The 14,376-nt window shown below is 64.4% G+C and overlaps 1 protein-coding gene across 2 annotated transcripts; it reads left to right on the top strand.

Moving 5' to 3' along the window:
* The first annotated feature begins 3,473 nt into the window (after positions 1–3,473).
* Positions 3,474–11,063, top strand: CBFA2T3 (CBFA2/RUNX1 partner transcriptional co-repressor 3). Of its 2 annotated transcripts, XM_086468783.1 has the most exons (11): positions 3,474–3,594; positions 5,053–5,130; positions 6,163–6,404; positions 6,790–6,879; positions 8,109–8,290; positions 8,394–8,653; positions 8,776–8,861; positions 9,123–9,318; positions 9,474–9,542; positions 9,778–9,968; positions 10,764–11,063. In XM_086468783.1, the coding sequence occupies exons 1-11, from the start codon at positions 3,474–3,476 to the stop codon at positions 11,061–11,063; spliced, it is 1,815 nt and encodes a 604-aa protein (XP_086324909.1). The 2 variants fall into 2 exon arrangements, with proteins under 2 accessions (XP_086324909.1, XP_086324910.1); XM_086468784.1 differs by lacking the exon at positions 5,053–5,130.
* The last annotated feature ends 3,313 nt before the right edge of the window (positions 11,064–14,376 follow it).

Below are 14,376 nucleotides of genomic sequence, written 5' to 3'. Positions count from 1 at the left end.
GGCTGCACAGGCCTAATGGAAACCAGATGGAGGAAAACAGACACAGCCCCGAGCGGCTGGGACAAATTACCCCAAAGAAAGAAAAAAAAAAAAAAAAGAAAGAAAAAAAAATTCCGGTGGAGTTTGAGTCGTGTTGGGAAATTATTGTTTGGAGGCGCTGCCAGGAGGCTGCACCGTGCCCCCCGAAACCCCCTTCACCCGCCACGGAGCTCAGTCCCGTCCTGCAAAGGGCCTGGGTCGGTGCCATGGCAGTGGCCAGATCCTGCGGGACCCCCAGGCTCTGTTTGTTTGGGGCATTTCTGGGCTCAGGCGCTGAGAAATCCCATCGGATTTGGGGCCATCCTTCGTCCCCGTGCCTGGATGGTGGTGTTTGGGTTGCAAACACCTCAGGGGAAATTTATGACTTGGAGGAAAATAAAGGAAAAGACAAGAAAAAACACAGCCAGGCCCTGTTTCCCCGGGTGCTTGCTCGGCTTCGTGGAAACTTTCCTCCTGATGGGAAGCTGTGGAAAAGCCATGTTGGTGCCAGAAGGAGAGTATCTGTGTTTTCCCCTTGGGCATGCGTATGGAGTCGGGACAGGGATGGGGATACAGGCAGGGATGGGGGTAGAGAAGTGGTGGTGCTGGGGATGCAGGTAGGGACTGTGCTGGGGATGCAGGCAGGGATGGGGATGCAGGCAGGGATGGGGGTAGTGGTGCTGGGGGTGTAGGCAGGGATGGGGATGCAGGCAGGGATGCTGCCAGGGATGCAGAAGGGAACGGGGATGCCTGTGGCTACAGCACCGGGGCTGCAGACACGGATGCAGATGGGAACCGGGATGGTGCCAGGGATGCAGGCAGGGACGGGGAGGCAGGCAGGGACCGTACCAGAGCTGCAGGCAGGGACGGGGAGGCAGGCTGGGGCGAACACCTCACAGCCTGCAGCCTCTTCCCTCCTTGCCAGCAGCAGCAGAGCCAAACCCACCGCCCGGGGAGCCAAGCAGGCAGCTGGAGCAGGTGCCCTTACCCGGGCAAGCTGCCACGCTGTCCCCAAGCTGCTGCGGCTTGTCCCCAGGCCTGGTGGCCGTGGCGTGGAGGGCTGGAGCCTCAGGGCAAGCACAGGGGTGCTTGCAGCGTTGCCACCCCACCTCCACCCCTCCCGGGGCAAACCCCAGGCTCGGAGGGGGCGAGAAGGGCGAGGGCACGGCGGCGGTGCCCACGCGGAGCCCTGCGTCGTGGGGAGGCGCTGGCCCTGCCTGCTGCGGGCAGGAGCCGGCAGGCAGAGGTGATGCAGGTCGTGCTTTGCCGAGCTGGGCAGCGGGTGGTGCCCAGGGGACGCCGAGCCCAGGAGGGATCGTGTGGGCACCCGGTGATCAAGGTAGAGGCAGCCACCCAGTCCGGAGCACACTCCCAGCTTGTCCTCTGCCATCATGGCTGGATCCTGCACCACTGATCGATGAGGGAAGGCTGGAGAAGCCTTGCCCAGAGAGGGGCATGTCCATGAAAAGGAAAATAAAGGGTGGTTTTCCAAAAGTACCATGTATTTTGGCAGAACTCATGAAAAAAAAAAAAAACCCTCTATTTTACGGTGAGGGTTGCTGCTTGGTCTTGGGGTTTTGTCCTGAGGCTGGAGTGGGAGAAGGGAGCAAGGAAAGGGGAACTGGAGCACGCACATCCAGGCCTCTGCAGGATTATGGTGTGCCTTGGGCACCACGCTCCCATGGTGCTGGAGCCATCCAGGAGGATGCTGTGAGACCATGACGGTGACTGCCCGAGATTTTGGCCCTTGCCGCTGGCTCCTCCATCTCCTGGTCCTCCGTGCGTGGCACCGGCTGCGGCACAAGCCCCGATAGCATCTTGCTCGGGATGAGGCCCTGGTTTTATTTAGCCCGGACAATGTGCTCTTGCAGGGTTCAATTAATCTCACAACAGTTGCAGCGGATTAAGCATGCATATTAGATTAGTGTTTACCAGCCTTGCCTGGCGGGGAGCGTGCCGGGGCGCAGCGGGGACCCCGGAGCCGGGGGGTGGCCGTGGCAGCCGCTTCCTTCTTTGGCCGGGGCTGGTGGCAGCGGCGGCGCAGGCTGGGGCACCCTGACAGATCGCCGCAGCTGCCCGCACTTGTGGCCACCCATCACCGCCCGGTGCGGCAGCCGCGGGGCCGAAAACCTCGCACCGGGGCCACGGCGACGGTGCTGGCACCGCTTCCCCCGGGGATGCCGCTGCCGGGTGTTATTTGGGGTTGCAGGGCGGTGGGAGCGATGCCTGGTGCGGGGGGAGCCCAGCGCGGTGATGGAGGGGTCGCTGGTTTGTAGGATCTGGCGCCTTGCAGGGCTCTCTGGGGCTGCGGGAGGACGGGCACTGGGGGGTGCGGGGGTCCTGCCATCGCCACTGCCACCGAGCACCGGCCGTAACGAGCCCATGATTTACTGTGGGTGATCCCTGCCTGGGACAGCAGCCCCACACGCGCTGGGGACGCAGGCAGGGAGGGGGATGCAGGCAGGGATGGGGGTAGAGAAGGAGAGGTGCTGGGGATGCAGGCAGGGCTGGAGATGCAGGCAGGGATGGGGACAGAGGAGGAGTGGTGCTGGGGATGCAGGCAGGGACTGTGCTGGGGATGCAGGCAGGGATGTGGATGCAGGCAGGGATGGGGGTAGAGAAGGAGAGATGCTGTGGATGCAGGCAGGGATGGGGGTAGAGAAGGAGAGATGCTGGGGATGCAGGCAGGGATGTGGATGCAGGCAGGGATGTTGATACAGGCAGGGATGGGGATACAGGCAGGGATGGGGGTAGAGAAGGAGTGATGCTGGGGATGCAGGCAGGGACTGTGCTGGGGATGCAGGCAGGGATGGGGATGCAGGCAGGGATGGGGATACAGGCAGGGATGGGGGTAGAGAAGGAGTGATGCTGGGGATGCAGGCAGGGACTGTGCTGGGGATGCAGGCAGGGATGGGGATGCAGGCAGGGATGGGGATACAGGCAGGGATGGGGGTAAAGAAGGAGAGGTGATGGCGAGGGGATGGCGGGCAGCCGGGGGGTTCCCGAGACGTGGGCAGGTAACCAGTGGCAGGAGGGCGCTGGGACGTGACAGCGATGGCTTTGCAGGGACACCCGTGCTGTTCACGGGCTGTGCCCCGTGCGTGGGGCAGCGCGGTGCCCTGCCCTGTCCCCGCCACCCTGCATCCACCCTGGGCACAGGGCGCCGTCCCCACTGCTGTGCAGGCGCACGGGATGTCGGGCACCGTCCCCGCTGTCCTGCGGGCACACAGGACACCCAGGCACCGTCCCCGCTGCCAGAGCTCTGCCCGAGGAGAGGGCTGCTCTCATCCTGACTGGAGAGCCGAGATGCCCAGGCCAGCCCGAGCTCCCCGAGGGTCCCCACTGCTCCCGACCCGACCCCCGTTTGGAGGGGCAGCGCGGTGCTGCCCGGCCCGCCCCCGCTCACCGCCCCGTGCCCTCTCCCCGCAGATAACGCGGAGACGCGGGCCGCCACCATGCCCGACTCGCCGGCCGACGTGAAGACACAGCCCAGGTCCACGCCGCCCAGCATGCCTCCGCCGCCGCCGGCCGTCACGCAGGGAGCCACGCGCCACCCCTCCTTCACGCCCAACACCAGTGAGTACCGGCCTGCCGGCGGGGACGGGGACGGGACGGCAGGCAGGGAGGCTGCCCGGCTCCCTTCGCCTCCGGGTCACACGCTGCACCCAGGGCCAGCAGCGTCCTCAGACCCCCTGCGCGGTGCTGGCCGTGCCGTGGGGTGGCGTCACCCATCCCTGCGCTGGAGAAGGTCTTCAGGCTGCACACCCCACGCCCCGTGGCTTACGGGGAGCAGCACGGCGCTGCTCGTCGCCAGCAGCGCCCTGCGAGGTGCTTGGGGACAAGGATGTCCCGGTCGTCTGCTATGTGGTCACTGAGCGGTGGCACAGAGCGGCGCGTGGCCCTGGGCACTGTCACCTGCAGGGAGCCGGCTGGAGGACGATGCAGGCTGTGGGGAGTCCCTGCGGGTTGGAGCTGGCCCCGTTGTGGGTCCCAGGCATGTGGGGACGTGCCTGCCCCTCCGTGTGTGGCACCCGGCGGTGGCAGGGGAGCGGGATGGCTGGGCACAGCGGCAGGGACCTCCTCGCCCTGCCCAAGCCACGACATGGTGGCATCAGGGGACTCAGCGGGGACTCGAGGTCCGAGTCCTCGGTCCCTGCAGCATCGCTGAGCTGGGGGGAGCCCCGACGTGCTGGTTGCAGCGGCGGCACGTGGGCTCGTTGCACGCCCGCAGGGCTTGCGCTGGCGATCGGTCCCTGCGCCGGTGCCACCGCCCCGGCAAGCGGCCGGACAAGGCACACACAGGGCAGGATCTGGGGGGGCAGGAGCTGAGGCTGGTCCCCCCCCCGGAGCAGGAGCGGTGAGGGCTGTCGTGAGGGTTGCTCCAGCTCCACCAAGACGTGTCCGGGGCACATGCGCGCGCTGGGGTTTTGCTCGTCGCTGCTTCTGGCTTAGAAACCCCAGCGGGGAAGAAAACACCCCTAAAAACACACCCCCCCCCCGGAGCTGCAGCCCCCCGACAGCCGCTGTGCGGGGCTCCCCGCCGCGGCGCTGCCGCCCTCCCGGCCAGATGTTCTCTGGTGAGAAATCAGCCTGGGCTCAGCTGTGCTCGGAGGGGGTTTTGCTCTTTAATCCTGCGGCAGATGTGGCACCCCGGGTTCGGCTCGGGGCTGGCGGTGCCGGTAGCCGCTCCACCGCGGCTCGGCTCACGGCGCAACGGCGGTTTTGGTTGTTCTCAGTCTTGGGGAAATGTTGTGAACAACCCCCCCACCCCCTGCGCTGGGGCTGTGCGGGGGTGGTCCTGAACCGCGGGGACTGTGCTGAGCGTCCCTCCAACGTTCCCTCCCGCTGCAGTGCGATGCGGCTCCATCCCCGGCACGCCCGCGGCCGGGTGGCTTTGCCCGTGGCACGCATGTCAAGGCCCGTTGCCCGCAGGAGGAGCGGGTCGTGCCCAAGGCGGGACCCCCCCCCCCCCCTCCCAAGCTGAGAGCTGCCCCCTCTGCTCTCTCATCATAGCGTGTTTTATTTTGCTTGCAGATCGAGACGCTGGCCCTCCGACGTTTCTGCCTCGCGGCCGTTTTCATGGTTGCTTGAAATGGTCGATGGTCTGTCTTTGTAAGTAAAGTGAAACACCCGCTCTCATGAGAGACCCGAGCCGCAGCCCCCCCCAGCCCCCCCCCCCCCCTCACCCCGGGAAGCACAGGGTCCCGCAGGCGACACGGTGCCAGGGCTTGAGCAGGGTGTGCTCTCCCCCCACGCCAGCCCCTCGCCCAGCCCCGGTGGGTCACGGGGGATGCGAACCCCGTCCCCGGCCGGGCCGAGGGACATGTGCGGCGTCTAACTTAGTAACGCACCTGTCACGGGAATAAAAGCAGTTGTGGCCACCGGGTTATTTTCGGCACCTCTTGAGCGGGCGGCCGGGTACTGCCCGGCCGTAGAGCGAGCGGGAGCCTGCCAAAGCGGGCAGGGCAGGCAGGGCGGCGCAGGCAGCGTCAGGTTAGTGCGAGCCCAGGAGCCGGGCTCCCCGCGCGCCGCGGGGTGAGGCGCGGTGCATGCCCGGGTGCCGCGGGACGGCGCGGGGTCGGGAGATGGGGCGACGCGTGCCGTCGCCCCGGGCCGGCTGCGGAAAGGTCCCTGCGCTCGCCGGGACTGCGGGAGCGAGGGGGTCGCCGCACAGCGGGCTGGCACCCCCGAGGTGTCACCCCCTCTTCGGTCGCCTGGCACGGGGTGCTCCGGGCAGCTGCGGTTCTCTGCGGCCGGGCAGCAGGGCCAGAGGCGTGCGGCCGGGCAGGCTGGGCTCCCTGGGAAATGGCTTGTGGCTTCTCCCTGGAGGGTGCTGAGCAGCTCCCAGAGGGGCAGGATGGAGCCCTTTCTCTTGGCTGCCTTGATCGTTGAGGAGCAGGATCGAGCCCTCGCTGCTGCGCTGGGGCACGCACCGCATCCCAGCCCTCCCTACGGCCCCCCGCAGCACCGGGGACCGTTCCAGGATGCGGCCCCCAGGGGTGCAGCAGCATCCCGGAGACTCCCAGGGGGGTGCCAGCCCCGTGGTACCCAGCAGGATGCTCCGGTCACCCCACGCCAGCCTTGTCCCCGTGGTGCCAGCGCACGGCCACCCACGCTGACCTCCCATCCCCTCTCTCCCCGCAGTGATGAACGGGAGCAGCCACTCGCCGACCGCCATCAATGGGGCCCCGTCCACCCCCAACGGGTTCAGCAACGGGCCGGCCACCTCCTCCACGGCCTCCCTGTCCACCCACCAGCTCCCGCCGGCCTGCGGTGCCCGCCAGCTCTCCAAGCTCAAGCGCTTCCTCACCACGCTGCAGCAGTTCGGCAACGACATCTCCCCCGAGATCGGGGAGCGGGTGCGCACCCTCGTCCTGGGGCTCGTGGTACGTCTGGCGGGCGCGGGGGTCTGGCGGGGCGATGCCGTGTCTGAGGACCCCGTGTTCACCTTTTGGGATGGAGATGCTGCTAAAAAGGGGGGGAAAAAACAGATAGTCCTGTTGGTACCACCTTGACCTAAATCCTGGAAAAATAAGGGCTGTTTTTCCAGCATCTCCTGGGATCCGCACAGCACAGCGCAGGGTCAGGTCCTGGCTGCTGGCATCGCCAGCAAAGCCTTGAGCATGGTTTTCCCTCGAGCGTGGTTTTCCCTCGAGCATGGCAGAGCCAGAGGAGCAGCAGAAATGGGGGAGAAACCCCAAAGCGTCTCCCCCCGGAGGGTGGGGGTGGGGGGCCGTGGCCGGCAGCGCTGAGCCCGAGCTGTCCCCGCAGAACTCCACGCTCACCATCGAGGAGTTTCACGCCAAGCTGCAGGAGGCCACCAACTTCCCACTGCGACCCTTCGTCATCCCCTTCCTCAAGGTGGGTGCCCCAGCCTGGGCGCCGCGGGGACGTCGGGGTGAGCGTCGGCGTGGCAGATTTGGGGGGTGGCTTTGGGGTCGCGGCTGGCGGCTGCCTCTGGGGCTGCCCGTGTCCCCCCCCCACTCAGCTCCTTGCACGTGTGGAGTCACACGAGGCCGGGGCTGTTTGCAATAAAGCGAGGGGTTCAGCCCAGCTGGGAACCATTTGCGATTCATTACAAAAAAACCCTTTTTTTTTTTTTTTTTTAATTTGCCTTTTAATTTCGCGCTGACTCTGCACTGTCACCCTGCTCCGGAGGGATTCGCCGACCGCTGGCACGCCTGGCAGCACCGGCGCTGCCGGCAGATGTTCAAGCCCAGCGTCGCCTGTCCCTCGTTAGCAGAGGAATAACAAAAAAGTGCAAATAAAGCCCCTTTTCCTCCTCTGCCTCCCCGGCTCCTCAGAGCGGAGGTCCATGCTCGCCGCAGGAATCTGCCGGAGCTGTTTGCTCTTGGCAGGGGAAAGCAGAGCCGAAATGTGGCCAGACCGAGTCGGCGCTGGCGGGGGGACAGCAGAGTCCCCTCGACCTCCTGCGCAAGTTTGCAGGGGAGCAGGGGGACGGTGCATCCCCGGCCACGCAGCTCGTGGGGTCCCGACGGGCACTGGTGGCCCCGTGGCTCAGGGCAGGCTGGGAGCCGTCCCCGTTGTCCCAGTGCCAAGAGCTCGGCGGGCCAGCCGGCCGCCCTGGCACCCCGCTCCCAGCTGTTCCCACCGCGGGCTCCAGATGTTTCTCATTATCCTAACTGGAACCAGCCGGGCTCGGCGTGCTTCCCAGGCGCGGGGGCTTGCTGGGGTTTGTGGGGTTGTTCCCCCCCTGGGCTGGGGAAGGGGACGGCCCAGCGTGTGTCTCCAGCTTGGTCGGTGGCCACCTGGCCAGGGGACGATGCTCTGCAACGCCCAGGACGCAGGAGGGCTCGGTTGAAGCTGTAGCCATGCCAGCCCGTGGCCAAACCCTGCGGGGTGCCACGTGTGTCCCCCCACCGGCGCCTCAGCCGGCCCAGGTCACGCTGCAGTGAGTGGGGTCCCAAGGATGTCCCCAAGACTCCAAAGGGAAGGCTGCTGCCTGCCCTGCCCCTCCTGCCCGCAGCGGGGCTGGGGGTGAAGCTGAGGAGCTGGGTACCGGGCTGGGGGTGGGGGGTCTGTGGGGCCGTGAACTGGACTCTTCCCCCCCCCCCCCCTCCCCGTTGCAGGCCAACCTGCCGCTGCTGCAGCGGGAGCTGCTGCACTGCGCCCGCATGGCCAAGCAGACCCCGGCCCAGTACCTGGCCCAGCACGAGCAGCTGCTGCTGGACGCCAACGCCTCCTCTCCCATCGACTCCTCCGAGCTGCTCCTGGAGGTGGGCGAGAGCGGCAAGAGGAGGACGCCAGACAGGTGCCAGCCAGGGGAGCGGGTAGAGTGGGTGCACGGGGTGGTTTTTTCGGGGGTACATCCCTGCCGGTGCCCGGCAGGGACCGACCTCCTCTCCTCCCCCCAGGACCAAAGAGAACGGTTTGGACCGAGACCCTCTGCACCCCGAGCACCTCAGCAAGCGGCCGTGCACCATGAGCCCGGCGCAGCGCTACAGCCCCAACAACGGGCTGAGCCACCCCCCCAACGGGCTGGGCCACCCCCCCGCCGCCCCCCACCCGCTGCCCCAGCACTATCGCCTGGAGGACATGGCCATGGCGCACCACTACCGCGACGCCTACCGCCACCCCGACCCCCGGGAGCTCCGCGAGCGCCAGCGGCCCGCCGGTGAGTGCTGGCGTCCCCGCTGCACCGGGGCTGGGGAGCACCCCTGCCCCCTCCTCCCCTCCATCCAGGGAGAGGGGTGCTGCGGGGAGGGGGCTGACCCCCGCGCCGCGCTTGCCTTGCAGCGGTGCACGGGACGCGGCAGGAGGAGGTCATCGACCACCGGCTCACCGACCGGGAGTGGGCAGAGGAGTGGAAACACCTCAACAACGTACGTAGTGTCCCCCCACCAGCTGCCATGCGTACTTTGCTCCCCCCCACCCCCCCACTTTGCCCTCCATCCCTGCTGTCCCCCACCCAGGGCGTTTCTCCAGAGCATCCTCTGCCGCCAGAATGGCACAGCAGCTCCGGCAAAGGCTGGCATAACCAAAATCCCCCTCCCAGCACCAGCACCTCCCAGTTGCTTGCAGCAGAGGCCCCCCGCTTCCCCGCTATTGAATATATTCCCCCCTCCCCCTCCCCCAAATTCCAGCTGCTGAACTGCATCATGGACATGGTGGAGAAGACGCGCCGGTCGCTGACGGTGCTGCGGCGGTGCCAGGAGGCCGACCGCGAGGAGCTCAACCACTGGATCCGGCGCTACAGCGACGCCGAGGACATGAAGAAAGGCAGCCCCCCCTCCGCCCGCCCCCACAACAGCTCCTCCACCTCCGAGGCACCCCAGTTAGGTATTGACCCCCGGGGCCGCGGGGTGCATTCAAAGGAGGGGCTTGTGCCCCTCTCCGGGGTGCCCGTGCCGTTCTCCCGGGGGTCCGGCGCTGCCGGCAGCTGGGTTGGAAGGGGACGGCGTTTCCTAACGGCGTCACCCCCCTCTTCTTCGCAGACGCTCACCGGGAGTTCACGCCACGGCCTCTCTCCGGGTACATGCCGGAGGAGATCTGGAGGAAGGCTGGTGAGTGCAGGGGGGGCACCGGCGCCCATCGGCGCGCCGAGCTCGCGGGGTCTCTGCCCCATCCCCTCCCCACGCCGCGTCGGGGTGCCTGCGGCGCCGGGGTTGGTTTGCGGCACGGGGTGGATGCTCGCAGTCGTGCCGCGGTGCGGCTGCCGGGGCGGGGCGGGGGGTACGTGGGGAGCCGGGGTTGGGGTGCTGGCACCCGCCGTGCCACGCTCGGCTGCCTTCCTTCCAGAAGAAGCCGTGAACGAGGTGAAGCGGCAGGCCATGTCGGAGCTGCAGAAGGCCGTGTCGGACGCCGAGCGGAAAGCCCACGAGCTGATCACGACGGAGCGAGCGAAGATGGAGCGAGCCCTGGCCGAGGCCAAGCGCCAGGCTTCGGAGGACGCCCTGACCGTCATCAACCAGCAGGAGGACTCCAGCGAGGTGGGGGCTGGCGGGGGTGAGCCGGGGGGACACACACACACACACACGGGGGTGGTGGCAGCAGGGGTGTTGGGGAGCTGCTCCTTTTGCGAGCAGGTTTGCAGCGGCTGCATGCGAGTGTGGGTACCGGGGGGGCTGCGGCAACGCCACAGGGTGGGAAGAAGATGGGGGATTTCTTGCACCGAACTGGGGATGGGGTGCATGGTCCGGGATGGGGGTGCACGGTCTCGGATGATGTGCGTGGTCCAGGATGGGGGTGAATGGTCCAGGATGGGGATGTATGGGCTGGGATGGGGGTGTATGTTCTGGGATGGGGATGTATGGGCTGGGATGATGTGCATGGTCCAGGATGGGGGACACAGTCTGGGATGGAGGGGCATGGTCCAGGATGGGGGATGCATGGTCCAGGATGGGGGTGCACAGTCTGGGATGGGGATGTATGTTCTGGGCTAAGGATGTATGGGCTGGGATGATGTGCCTGGTCCAGGATGGAGGGACACAGCCCAGGACAGGAATGCGTGGTCCAGGATAGGGGACACAGTCTGGGATGAAGGGGCATGGTCCAGGATGGGAGATGCACGGTCCAGGATGATGTGCATGGTGCAGGATGGGAGATGCATGGTCTGGGATGATGTGCATGGGAGGGGACAGGGGAGCACAGTCTGGGATGGAGATACATGACCCAGGACAGAGCTGCACGGTCCAGGATGGTGGTGCCTGGTCCGGGATGGAGGTGCACAGTCTCAGGTGGGGTTGCACAACCCAAGGCTGAAGTTTGGATTTGCACCTCCACAGAGCTGCTGGAACTGCGGGCGCAAAGCGAGCGAGACCTGCAGCGGCTGCAACACCGCCCGCTACTGCGGCTCCTTCTGCCAGCACAAGGATTGGGAGAAGCACCACCACGTCTGCGGGCAGACTCTGCAAGGGCTGCCGGCCCCCGCCGCCCCCGCCGCCGGCGTGGGGCTGCCACCGGGCCCGTGCCAGCCCGACGGGGTGGCCACCCTCGCCAGCAGCCCCAGCGAGACGGGCTCGGCGGCCGCTTCCCGCGCCGGCACGCCGGCCACCCCGGCGCCGCTGGAGAGCGCGTCCCGCTGAGCCGCCCTCGGACTGCCGCCGCCGCCGCCGCTGCTACCGCCGCTCTCCAAAACCGGACTGCACTCGATGCAACTTCCTCAGCTACCTGACTCGTGTGACCTCCGAAACGACCTCTCTAGCTCTCACAAATAATCCTCACGGATCCTCAAACTGGGCTTTAAGTGGAGTTAAGGCAAATACCGGTCTTCTCTGTTCTCTCTTCGGTCTTTGTTTTGGCTTTTTTTTTTTTTTTTGATTGGTTTTCTATCGGTTGGGGGATTGTGGTTTGGGTTTTTTTTTTTTTGGTTATTTTTTGGGTTGCTTTTTTTTTTCCCTTTTTTTTTTTTTTTTTTTTTATTCTTCCCGGATGAGGAATTTGGCTGCCGCCTCGCCACGCAGCGACGTGGGGAGAGGCCGGCCCAGCCCGCGGCGGTGCTGCCGAGGGGCTCGCTTGCAGGAGGAAAGAAACTTCTTTTCTTCGTCTCTCTCTTCCTTTTTTTTTTTTTCTTTTTCTTTTTTTTTGTAAAAAAAAAAAAAAAAAATAAAGAAAATAAAAAAGAAAACGTCGGGACTCTTTGGCTTTAAGTAAGAAATTATTAAAAAGGAAAAAAAAAAAAAGAAAAAAACACAAGAAAAATCCAAAAACCAGACGACGCCAAGTCAAGCCGCGTGACGGACGCTCACCTGTAACTACCTTGCTAGCTAGCCAAGAACAGACCAGACTCACCTCTGCTCCAAAGGAAATCCAAAACCAAGGAAGATCCAAACGTCTCTCCACTGCCAAAGTTCGTTTCGTTCTGTTGTCGCTTCCTTCCCCTCCCTGCAAGGACGGACGGACGCGCCCCTGGGGCTTGAAAGAGTTTCTGTTGAAATAAAGCAAAAAAAAAGGTGGTTTTTTTTTTTTTTTTTTACAAAAAAAAAAGCAAGCCCCCGCGGTGTGGGAGGGGGAGATGGTGGCTGAGAACCGCCCGGGTGGGCGCAGCCGGAGCCGGCACATCTCTACCTCTGCCCGCCACCACCCTGGAAAAAAGAGAATGAACAACAACAACAACAACAAAGAGATGAAAAGACAAATTTGGGTTTTCTCCCTTCCTGAAGCCGTCGGGGGCCGCCTGCAGCTGGACACCCCCCCCCCCAGCCCCTCGCTGCCGGGCTGCTCCCGCGCCCCACGTCGGATTTATTTTGCAAGGATTTTTAAGAGGAAAGGCAAGAAAAAAAAAAAAAAGGAAAGGAAAGGAAAGCGAGCACCACCTCCTTCCCGGCCGAGGAGGCCGCCGAGGACGATGTCGATTCTTTTGTGTTTCTCGCATCATTGTACAAAGCGCAGAGGACGGGAGTGCAATACGGAAAGTCCCCCGGCTCCGAGAGGAGGGAAGCCCCGTGCGGGGCTGGAGTGCTGTACGCTAATGTGAATGTAAATAGTGTTTTGCAGAGGTCCAAAAATAATAATAATAACGATAGTGATAATAATAAGAGACATTTGCCAAATAAAAGATGATGCGAACCCGCTGGAGGCTGTGGCGTGGGGGAGCGAGGCTGGCCGGAGGCGAAGAGGAGTCGTGTGCTCGATAGGAGCTGTAGTTTTTCCGCATTTGCAAAAACCATCCTGTGTGTTTTCTGTAGGGGAGGAAGAGGAGGGAAGGGTTTGGGGCCGGGTCGGTTGTGTTGCCAGTCGCCCAGGGCTCCGGCGACCGGCGCTGCCTTCGTGGCAACCTACCGCGACACGGCCGTGCCGGGCTGTGGCAGGGCTGGGTGCGTGGGGCACCCCCGATGTTACCGGCCCCGTGCCACCGGCACCGAGCCCTGCTGCAGGTTTCTGTGCACCCTGAGACCTTGGTGTAGCCCCCAGGGGCATTGCTGTGCACCCCAAGATCTTGGTGCGTCCCCCCAGGGGCATTTCTGTGCACCCCAAGATCTTGGTGAGTCCCCCTGGGGGGTTTCTGTGCACCCCAAGACCTTGGTGCATCCCCCCAGGGGCATTTCTGTGCACCCCAAGATCTTGGTGAGTCCCCCCAGGGGGTTTCTGTGCATCCCAAGACCTTGGTGCGTCCCCCTGGGGGGTTTCTGTGCACCCCAAGACCTGGGTGCATCCCCCCAGGGGCATTTCTGTGCACCCCAAGACCTTGCTGCATCCCCCCAGGGGGTTTCTGTGCATCCCAAGACCTTGGTGTGTCCCCCTGGGGGGTTTCTGTGCACCCCAAGACCTGGGTGCATCCCCCCAGGGGCATTCCTGTGCATCCCAAGACCTTGGTGCGTCCCCCTGGGGGGTTTCTCTGCACCCCAAGATCTCAGTGCATCCCCCCAGGTGGGTTCTGTGCACCTCAAGATCTCGGTGCATCCCCCCCAGGGGGTTTCTGTGCACCCTGAGTCTGGGAGCTTTGCTGGGTGCCCCTCGTGTGACTCTTCACTTTATTTATGGTGTGACATATGTAATATTGTCTATTTTTCTTACGTTTCCTGAGAAGAGGTAATATATAAGAGTATTGCAGATGCACCTGCTGCGGGGCCGCCTGCTCTCCCGGGTGGCCGTCCCGTCCCTGCCCTCCCCTCCGCGCGTGTCCCCGCGTGTCCCCACGTGCCCCCGGCCCCGCTCCACGCTGGGGCTCTGCCTCTCTACCTCCGCCTCGCCGGGAAACCGCGGACGAGAGCGTTTCTACAGAGACTGCTCTTGTTTCCACTCCCTTCTGTTTTGCTTTTTGTTTTTAATTATTATTTTCTTTTTTTTTTTTAATAAGAATAAAAATACCCTACAGAACCTTGCATTGAAACCAAAAGCCGAGGGAGGGAGGGGACGGGCGGCGCGGCGCTAGCAGACGTCCAAACCAGAACGACAGCTTTAAAGTGTAATATTTCCCAAAAAAATAAAAATCAGTGATGCGGGGAGGACGGCAGCAGCAGTGCGGCCGCGGGACCGGAGTGATGCGGGCGCGGATGGGGGCTGTGGAGGCACCGGCCGGAGCGGTGGGAGTTTTGGCCCAAAATGGTGTTGGGGTGGGGGGGGGGGTGGGGGGCAGGGGACGTGTTCTTCATGCTGTGCCTGAGCCACGTGCTTTGGTGGCTTTGTGGCACCTGGGAGATGGCAGCTGGATGAGCCGCGTGGTGCCGGCACAGCCTGGCCGGTGGGTAGGGACACCCCGGTGGCTGTGGGGCAGCACAGGGACAGGGGGTGTTGGGGTGGCCAGGCACAGTCCTCTGCCAGATTGGGTCCCCGTGGCTGCCCCCCAGCTCCCCTTCTTGGGTTTCCTCCCCTCCGTCATGGCTGGGGGACGGTGTTGGCAGCGTGGGGACAGCCTGCTCGAGGTCCCCGTGGGGAGGCAGAGCCCAGGGCGCTGGG

Source organism: Leptosomus discolor, chromosome 8 (genome assembly GCF_034619465.1).
Source record: "Leptosomus discolor isolate bLepDis1 chromosome 8, bLepDis1.hap2, whole genome shotgun sequence".
NCBI classification, from domain to species: domain Eukaryota; kingdom Metazoa; phylum Chordata; class Aves; order Leptosomiformes; family Leptosomidae; genus Leptosomus; species Leptosomus discolor.
The sequence above is the reverse complement of the archived record's forward strand: the minus strand, read 5'-3'. Positions and strand labels throughout refer to the sequence as shown.

Coding starts and splice junctions, on each gene's coding strand:
- CBFA2T3 (XM_086468783.1), top strand. CDS start 3,474: ATGCCCGACTCGCCGGCCGACGTGAAGACACAGCCCAGGTCCACGCCG. Junction 3,595..5,052: donor CTCCTTCACGCCCAACACCA/GTGAGTACCGGC, acceptor TTTTGCTTGCAG/ATCGAGACGCTGGCCCTCCG. Junction 8,291..8,393: donor AAGAGGAGGACGCCAGACAG/GTGCCAGCCAGG, acceptor TCCTCCCCCCAG/GACCAAAGAGAACGGTTTGG.